Here is an 8999-nt window from a genome sequence, read left to right as displayed (position 1 = left end):
AATATGAAAAAGTCACTGCATGGTAATTTATAATTTAATGGTGCCATAAATAATATAACTTTCTTATCACATTAAACAAGTCTATGACTAATGAAATAGGACTGCTATTTCTCATGTCTTAAAAGTTCATCACAAAATTTTATATTTTAATAAGCAAAATGTAATGTACGACAGCTTTTTTTTTTTTTTTAACTTCTGCATAAACTCAAATCAAACCCCACACAATCAAAGGGCTTTGGTGTCACAATTTATCCTTTCTTTTGGTTTTGGAAGTGTAAAATATATGTATGAATCAGAATAACAAAATATTGGGTGAAAATCCTTCTTAGGCACTTCATATATGTAGATCACATCATTTACAGCCCATTAAACAAATAAATGCACTTGCAAAGAGTTCATTCCTATCTTAGTTGAAGACAATAAAAAAAAACAGTGTTCAATTTCAAGCACTTTGAGTTACAACACTTTTCTTCTGGTCAGAATCTGTCAACGTGGGTCAAATTTCATGTTTATACACAAGTTCTGAGCTCAGAGTAGTTACTGTAGTATGAACAGTAATTGGGTGTTACAAAGCATTTGCAAGGAGAAAGTTTACAACAAGAGCACATCTCAGACTGGCCTAAATACATAGAGGACTAACCTGCCATATACGTAATCTGTATCATTTACCCCCACCACCTGAACAGCAAAGAAAAGATAACCAAACCATTTATTTTCTATGGACTTGATGTGAACAAAACCTTTCATGGACCAAGTAGCACTCTGCCCACGTTCGGTGGATATACGATGGAGGAATGTGTCAAGGGTAAAGCTGCAAAACCATGGGTCCGGTGGTTTTCTACAGCTCCAAACTGACCAAGATCACCACTCGGGGCACCATAGTATGATGAAACATGGGTTTCTCCAAGCAGCCTAAAATTGGAACCTCCAGTATGTGTTTGGCTGCGGTAAAGCCCCATGTGCTGTGTGGGATGCTCATTTGATCTATTCTCAGCAGCAGAGCTAATTCCAACACCAAGATCAAGGCTGACCCTGTTTCTTTCTTCTGCTGATCTAATCCTCGGTGTTCCATTCACAGCTGAGCATCCTCCTGCATCATTGGAGTTGTTGCTAATCCTAGCAGTGGGTACGTCATGATTGTGTTTCCCTTCGTATGTGGTAATGACTGCTTTTGGATCATGGGCTGCCCTCTCGACATGTTTCCTGACGGCGCATCCAGCATTTGTGCACTTGTAGTAACTCCTGCATAACATACGAACCCGGTGAGCAACAGCCAGATTTAATGGAGAAAGTAATACATTATTATACCCAGAGGATTAAGAATACAATTGCATTAAAAGAAATAAAAGTAGATTTCCAGTGTCTTATAGTTTATAATGGTAATGGGGAAGAGAAAGTCATGTAGATGTTCGAGCACTTTCACCAGTGGTTGCTAATAATTCATCAGAACAGACAAAAATGCAGAGAGAATTTTACTGACATATTAGCAAACATAATATTTAAATTCTGTTAGATGGCATGCTTTACTTTTAATGACCATAATTTATCTACATGTGGAAATTGAGGATAACACTGTCAAAATCATTAGAATTGGACTTCAGGCCTATGTAAGCATCATCAGTCCAGGTCCCCAAGAAAAGGCAAAATAATAAGAATAATATCTTGGAAGCTGCAACTCATGCTTGATAGAGAAAGGGGTGTCAAATTATGACAGGTGAATGACTTGATGGTGCCAACTCTCGGAATTACACACTTTCTATAGAAGTCGCACATTAGCCTCACACATCCTAAATGAATATATGGATAGATCACCATTACTTGCAGAACCTGTGAAAAAAGAAAAGTCAATTGCTTTCACCACAGAAGTTCATAAAAAATATAGATTCTGCAAATAATTACCCTGCATTTTTGCTACACAAGAATGGGTAGAATGGATGAGTATTTTGTGGCAAGCTTCCCAGAGGGTGAGCATAAGACAGGCCCTGCTTACTGGGGAAAAAATGCCAAGAGAGCCCGAGAGTCCTAAGACAGACAAGCCTGCAGAAAACAGACCACGAGCTCAATTTTAAGGACCAACAGGAGCACCCTCAAGAGCATCGAGTCATATAATCACCCCATCTACACCCTGTCGCAATGAGCTTGAGGCTTGAGATCATGGGGCGTGAACAAAATTCAATCATGCCACTCACCCCCATTGAGTAGAACTTATGAGATCATGGGGCATGAACAAAATTCAGTCATGCCACTGACCCCCATTGAGTAGAACTTATGACTTCCCATCCTACAAACTAATGGAAGCAAAGCCCTTCTCATCAAGCCACCAACCCTCAGGTGGTTTACTATTTTGTCTGTTTTAAATTCATAGTAGCACTATTCCAACTATTGCTACATCAACCCATCCTGTCTTGTGTTTAAGCAAGCTCTACCATCTCACGTTATGGAATTGGATGCAAGAAAAGGAAAAGTTAATTCATAACTACCAAAACCAACTATAATCTAATTTTACATATGCACTCTCAAAATTTCTCATCCCCTTGATAAAAGAAGGAAAAGAAAGGAATGGAAGACAAGAAAAAGAAAATTTAATTATTTCCTCTATTTACTTTACATGAAAAGCAGAACAACTAGAGGAACATACCATAGTCTCTATAAGCACTTTACCAGAAAGATGTACATAGCTGCTTTTAAAGATTTCCTTTCAGGTCGATCCATTTTCGAGGTGAAAGAGGAAAAAACTAATGCACCAACAAGATATACTAAATAGAATTTTATTTATTTTTGTGTTGAAGAAAACCACCCTCTCGTTCCCTTAATCCCTTGTCATTTGTTAAAACAACATAGTAACCAAGCAAAATATGAAAAATCCCCTTCAGCCAACCATAACATGTGGTCAATCAAACCAGTTGGTTTATAAATAACTGTGATATCTACCATCAATTGTTAAAACAACAGTGATATATGCCACCGACTGCCAACCAATGGTGCAGATGGAAGATCATCCATGATGAACAGCATTACTCATATTCCAAATGCATTGTGACACTGACATCCCTTTTTGTTTTATGGGTAACTGAGGAGGGGAATGAAGAGGTTTTAACCTCATTCAAGTGCAGGGCAGGCTAAACCCTTACCACTAGGCCATCATTTGTTCTCATTATAACATTTACATCTACAAACACAACAACAACAACAACAAAACTAAGCCTTAAGTAACACTAGGTGAGGTCAGCTACATGAATCCCTTTCCACCAATTCACACAATTAAGGGCATTTTCCTTGGACAGCTTAAGAGCTATTAAATCCTTCCTCACTAATTTATCCCATGTTATTTAACTTATTTTAACTCTACCCCTACCCCCTTCTACTACCAGTAACTAGCTCATTCCTCCTCACTAGTACACTATTGGCCTATGTTGCAGATGCCCAAACTACCTAAGCCGCTCCTCCCCTATCACATCTTCTACAGGTGCTATGCCTATTCCATTGCACCTTTTACTTTTGGGATATGTTGTTTCACAATGACATCATGAAATGTGGAATGCAAAATCTAGATTGTGGGGAAACCGCTTTCTACATGGAGACTTGAATCAGTAATTGAGTCCATGACTCCATATCCAATGCATGCTGTCAGTTAAAACAATAAGAAAAACCTAGCCTACATGAGGAGAAATGCGACCTCTTTCTACATGGAACTTGTATCAGTAATTTGAGTCCTGCATAACTCCACATCCAATGCATGCTTTTGATTAAACAATAAGAAAAAGCTTATCCTAAACAGGAGAAATGCATGGGCAAATTATGAAAATTTGATGCCGACACACCAATGTGTGTTTTTGGCTAAACAATAAGACATTTAATTAGCTTCTATAGAGAACTGCATGCATGAAGCACACAAATAAATGCAAGAATATGTAAAATGCTTTGATGGTAAAAGTCAAAACAGGTCTCTCATTTATCATATATGTTTTGACAAGTGGAATGAACTTCTAAATTATATTCAGATACCGTGAATGTAACCCATATTAATCACACCAAATTTGACTCATGCCATGGAAAACAAATAACCAAGTCCCATCATATTTCTATGCATCCCAATGAGTGAAATTGGCTCAATGCAGATTAAATCAACATGGTGATTAAAAAACTGGAGAAACGTAGGAGTGACTGATCAGTAATTGTGCAATTCTTCTTTTATCATTTTCATGGTCAAAAACTGTCGGTGCAGCGAGAGACAAAAACCAAAATAACACTCAAATTAAAACACTGAAATAGAGGATGAACCAAAAAAATCACTACGGACTACTATATGTGACAGTAAGCTTGATCATCAACACCGAAAATTGAAGCAAACCTTGGATTAGGATTGCCTCTCACCACTTTCTGCCCATACTTGCGCCACCGGTACCCATCATCCAGTATATCAACTTCGCTCAGGGTTTGAACAACAACACGCGGTTCCCGGATAGGCTTAACCACCTGACAGACATCAAGCCCACCAACATCCAGCTTCCTGGTTGAAAAATCATTGTTTAGCGCAAAAATAGAACTACTAATAAAAAATTGAAACATCCATTGAACCTAATTACCTTCGCTTTGAGAATGGATCATCATCATCATCAACTTCATCAAGGTTAGATAGTGAAACCGCGCCTTCTACATTATCATCAATTACAGCATCAGGAGATAACTCAGGATTGCCATTTGGCTCAATTTTATGAGCTATGCGGCCATATATGCCAGCAGACTTGTCTTCAATGCAAAAACACAGACTGACAATATTAGTTTATTTATCATAAATGTCAAAATAAATATTAACCATAAAAACCCATCCCTTACCATCTTGACCAGTTAGAGATGAAACCTTGTCAAATCCCTCCTGGGTAGACATAACAGTACCAGCAGCCAATCGGCGGTTAGGTTGAGGTTTTGGATGATCATGCGTGCCCTTATAGATGATCTCAGTTATTTGTCCATCATGTGATCGCTCAAACAGCTTTTTCACTTCACAGTTTGGATGTGTACACTTGTAATAGCTTCTTGGAAATTCACTACCTCTAACATGTTTCTGCCCATACTTTCGCCAATTATATCCATCCTCAGATGACCTCTCTGCTAAAACTGGAGGCCCAATCCCTTTATGATCAGATTGTGATGTTGGGATCCCTGAATTGGAATGCCCTCTCTGCTTAAAGACATCAGTAGCTTCAGCAGGAACATTAGCCCCTGATGTAATGGGTGTAGATAGACTTAATTCATTGGAAGAGGCTACCATCTCACTTTTAACCGTAGGAGATGATGCAAATGATTGAGAAAGGCAATGACCTTGCATTTGTACACATGGCTCACTTTGCTGTCTGTTCAAACCTGCAGAAACCTTGAAAACAAGAAACAAAATCAGGGGGCAATTAAAATACAATCAATTCTTGCAAGCACCCATTAAACATGATGGCAAGTCAATACATGATAATCAAACTCATGATTTATCATCAGTTTTAGAGAAAAGCAAGTATGAGATGTCTCAGGAAATTATATTATTAATTTTGCTCCAATACAAATATTAAAGTTTGGTAGCTTGGCAGGTTCTGCTCATTTTCCTCCTCTTCATCTTTTATTTATTTTTTTTTCCTAGGGAGGGTGGAGGGTTTTGAACCTTAAATTTATAGGAATTTAAAGAACTTGATTAAAGAAGCAAAATGCAACTCTAGTCAAAGAAGAAAAATCCAGGTTACAATGCACTTCAGAGAAGCGTGTTCAAGAATACATACATATGCAACTACAGAACTTCCTTTTAACTAGAACATGGTTAAGGACATTACCCAGGGTCCCACGAAGGATAATCCTGAACTGGAATTTAATATAATTTGGGGTTCGAACTCAAAGCCGCTGGATTTCCTTTCATCAAGGGTGTTGCCATTAGAGTGGTTTGTGTTTGACAACGAAGGGGCCAAACCAACAGAGCCATGCAGCATTTGAGGCTTGGAGAAAGAACCAGTAGTTGGAGAAGGCTCTGCCTGCAAGAACATGAGGAAATCAACATTACTGAAGGGAGAAATCTATCTTCAACTTCAGGTGATATACGTAGCATAAACCATCTCTGTTCCTGCTAGTGTCACTTCTCTCAAAGTTGCCCAGTGACCAAATAAGTGAGTAACTTTTGTCACAATCACTCAAATACTTCCCTATCAATGTATTCACTAGTTACATCTCGTGAATCTTCACATGTCACTCTTATTGGCATTAAGAATTAGATATACTACAAGCCCATTAAACTATCAAGACAGATGATTGGTGAACTACTCTGCTATCATAACCAAAATATAAGAACCCCATAAAAAGATCTCCAAAAACCTAAAATTTCACCAAAGAATGGGCAAAAAGAACAGTCTCATGAACATTTTTGACTTTTGAAAATCTACTGTGAATAAACAACAATTTCTTCATGCATCCAATCTGGGCCAAAACAGACAGGCCAACGACCGACACAAAAGAATTTGTTCTGTGAGAAAAGGAAAAAATAATATAAAATAAAATAAAAGGAAGCACTAGCATTAAAAGAAGAAAATTTCATAGTTTTAAGAGAAAGGCAGTGTGAAAATAAGGCAATAGAACAATTTATGTGGGCATAAAGAAGCCAAATACAGAATAACCTCAAAGCCAGCATCAGAATCCGCCTGTCCCGGCACAAACTTATTCCAATAAACATATTATTAAATGAAAAACAAAGAAAGATGAAATGAATAGACCACTTGTGGAGAACCAAACAGCATCTTTATAGTTCACTGAATTTATAAATCATGTAAACATGTCCCACAGATTCTCCATAGAAACAACGATTAGAATTAAACCTCACAAATCTACAGCACACCCTCGTTTGGTTCCAGAGAAAATTAGAAAAACTCAATAAACAATCAAATGATCCCGACACAACTACTTGGATTGTTTTGTATAAAACCAAATCAAGATAAAGCTGAAGGATGCTTATGCATAAATGCCCGTACCTATCTATCTAATCTACGCATATGCGTGTTGTGTACGTACAATAATGCTGGGTTTTTTGCATTCCTAGGAACTAAACCACACAGCCCATAAGAACCAAAATTTTCTTTCCTTTTCAAATTATTAGCTTTCCCGAGAACCAAACAAAACAACCCAAATCCACATTCTGATACAAGTGTACGAATGTACGCATAAATATGCATAAAACTGGATTTATCGCATTCTAGGGACTAAACCACAAAACCCATAACATTCAAAAATTTTCTCCCCACATCGTCAGCTTCCCCAAAAACCAAACGGAAAATCGAAAGCAGGGGCAAACCAAAAGCCCGAACCTTGATGTTGGAGAGGAGAACCGGTGACTCGAGAAACGAGGTGGGGCTCAAACCGGTAGGGATGGCGATGCAGGAGGAACGCGAGATCGGGAGCTTCGCCGGCGACATGAGCTTGTACCGCGCGGCGTTCGATCCGGCGCCAGAGCACAGAATGGAGGCAGAGGCAGAGGAGGCAGAGGCGGAAGCAGAGCTCATCTCGTCGTCGTCGGCGGGAGATTGGGGTTTGGGGCTGGTAGTACTATAGGGGCGGAGGAGGGAAGGTGGGGAATGTCTGTCGCGAGGTCGGGGTGGCGCGTCGAGAAGGTGGGAGGTCGGAGTATGGTGGTGGCTCTGCTTCTGCTCCATTGGGGAAGAAGGGTCGAACTGAGGAGAAGGGGCAGTTTGGGGAGTTTGAGAGCTTTTTTATAGGGCGTGTTTGGGGGAGTTCTATTTTTTAAAAAATTGTTGAGCTGGGGCAGGGGGGCTGGAGGTGAAGGGGTTGACTTGCAGTATTGGATCTGGGGTGGCATTGGGCTGTCATTTGCAAATTTTTCCTTTAACCTTTTTTGCCTCAAACAGTAATTTGACAGGGCAAGGCAGGATGCAGGGTTTTTACTTTTTTACCATGTGCAGGTTGTCCAATCAGTATCTACAGTCTGTTTTTACCATAGAAGAAAATTTTCAAGGCTGCGGTAAATTTTTTTTTTCCCTAAAATTAATTAAACAACCCTTTCCCTAAATTAAAATGGTAAAACTATGTCCTAAACAACCTTTTTCCTAAATTAAAATGATAAAACTATGTCCAAATGACTCGTTGATGGTTGGAGTTTCTATGTAATTGAAAATAAAAAAAAAAATTGTAAAACTAAGAAGTAGGCATCTGTACAATCATTTTAAGCAAACACAACTTTAGTGAGAGTTTTTTTTAGAAAAATCTTTAAATTATTAATGGATCTTAACTAGCAATTACCTATTGCAAACAAATTATTTCATTACTAATTAAAGTTTCAAAATGATCTTGCGATACAGGTCTTTCAAAAGTCAATAATAATAATATAATTATTATAATGAATGTTATTAACAGTTGTTTATTAACTTCTAAATTTTTAATAAACATGTGTTACATAAATTTGTTTGTAAAGAAAGTTGCCAAAAATTACTATTAACGTTGCACTTTTATTTTTTAATTATTAAATGAACTTTTTACCTTTTAATTACACTTTTATTCTTTGAATTAGTAAGAACAAAAAATTTATATAGTATCTATAAAATTTTTGGAATGTCAATATTATTTCTCAAATAAAACATCCATAGTTAATACGATTGTATACTTAAACTGACACCTAAAAGGATCTAAGTAAATAAACATAAAAGCAGTAAGTATTCAATACAAGTAAGTTAAATCGTGTACTATTTTTAGCTCAAACTCATCTAAAAATAGCATAAACAGAATGATAAACAGTAAATATCAATTAATGCATTGCCTACCTTTTTTATCGTACAAAAATTTTAAAAAATATACTCAATATCTCTTTATAAAACTACATATTTACATTCTACAAGCACACTGTCTTGTCATGAGAAATTAAATAATGAGATGGATATGAATAAGTATCCATATATTTAAATTTGAAAAGAAGCTAGTTTCGTCTTTGAACGTTTTAAAAAATACGCTTCTTCTTAGATTAT

The 8999-nt window shown here is 37.3% G+C and overlaps 1 protein-coding gene across 2 annotated transcripts; it reads right to left on the bottom strand.

The window, feature by feature from the left end:
- Positions 1 to 379: 379 nt before the first annotated feature.
- Positions 380 to 7782, bottom strand: LOC131156523 (probable WRKY transcription factor 20). Of its 2 annotated transcripts, none has more exons than XM_058110286.1 (6): positions 7332 to 7782; positions 5817 to 6011; positions 4837 to 5374; positions 4587 to 4749; positions 4352 to 4510; positions 380 to 1242 (listed from the first exon to the last, which is right to left on the bottom strand). In XM_058110286.1, exons 1-6 carry the CDS (start codon positions 7674 to 7676, stop codon positions 744 to 746), a joined length of 1899 nt encoding a protein of 632 aa, XP_057966269.1. In that variant the 5' UTR covers positions 7677 to 7782; the 3' UTR covers positions 380 to 743. The 2 variants fall into 2 exon arrangements, with proteins under 2 accessions (XP_057966269.1, XP_057966277.1); XM_058110294.1 differs by having other exon boundaries at positions 4587 to 4653.
- Positions 7783 to 8999: the final 1217 nt, after the last annotated feature.

This window comes from Malania oleifera, chromosome 1, assembly GCF_029873635.1.
Source record: "Malania oleifera isolate guangnan ecotype guangnan chromosome 1, ASM2987363v1, whole genome shotgun sequence".
In the NCBI taxonomy this organism is placed as follows: domain Eukaryota; kingdom Viridiplantae; phylum Streptophyta; class Magnoliopsida; order Santalales; family Ximeniaceae; genus Malania; species Malania oleifera.
The sequence above is the reverse complement of the archived record's forward strand: the minus strand, read 5'-3'. Positions and strand labels throughout refer to the sequence as shown.

Excerpts from the sequence above, each read along its gene's own strand:
- LOC131156523 (XM_058110286.1), bottom strand. The coding sequence starts at position 7,676 with ATGGAGCAGAAGCAGAGCCACCACCATACTCCGACCTCCCACCTTCTC. Across the intron at positions 4,750-4,836 it reads ATCTCTAACTGGTCAAGATG|ACAAGTCTGCTGGCATATAT; the intron begins GTAAGGGATGGG and ends TTTGCATTGAAG. Across the intron at positions 1,243-4,351 it reads AGAGGCAATCCTAATCCAAG|GAGTTACTACAAGTGCACAA; the intron begins GTTTGCTTCAAT and ends TATGTTATGCAG.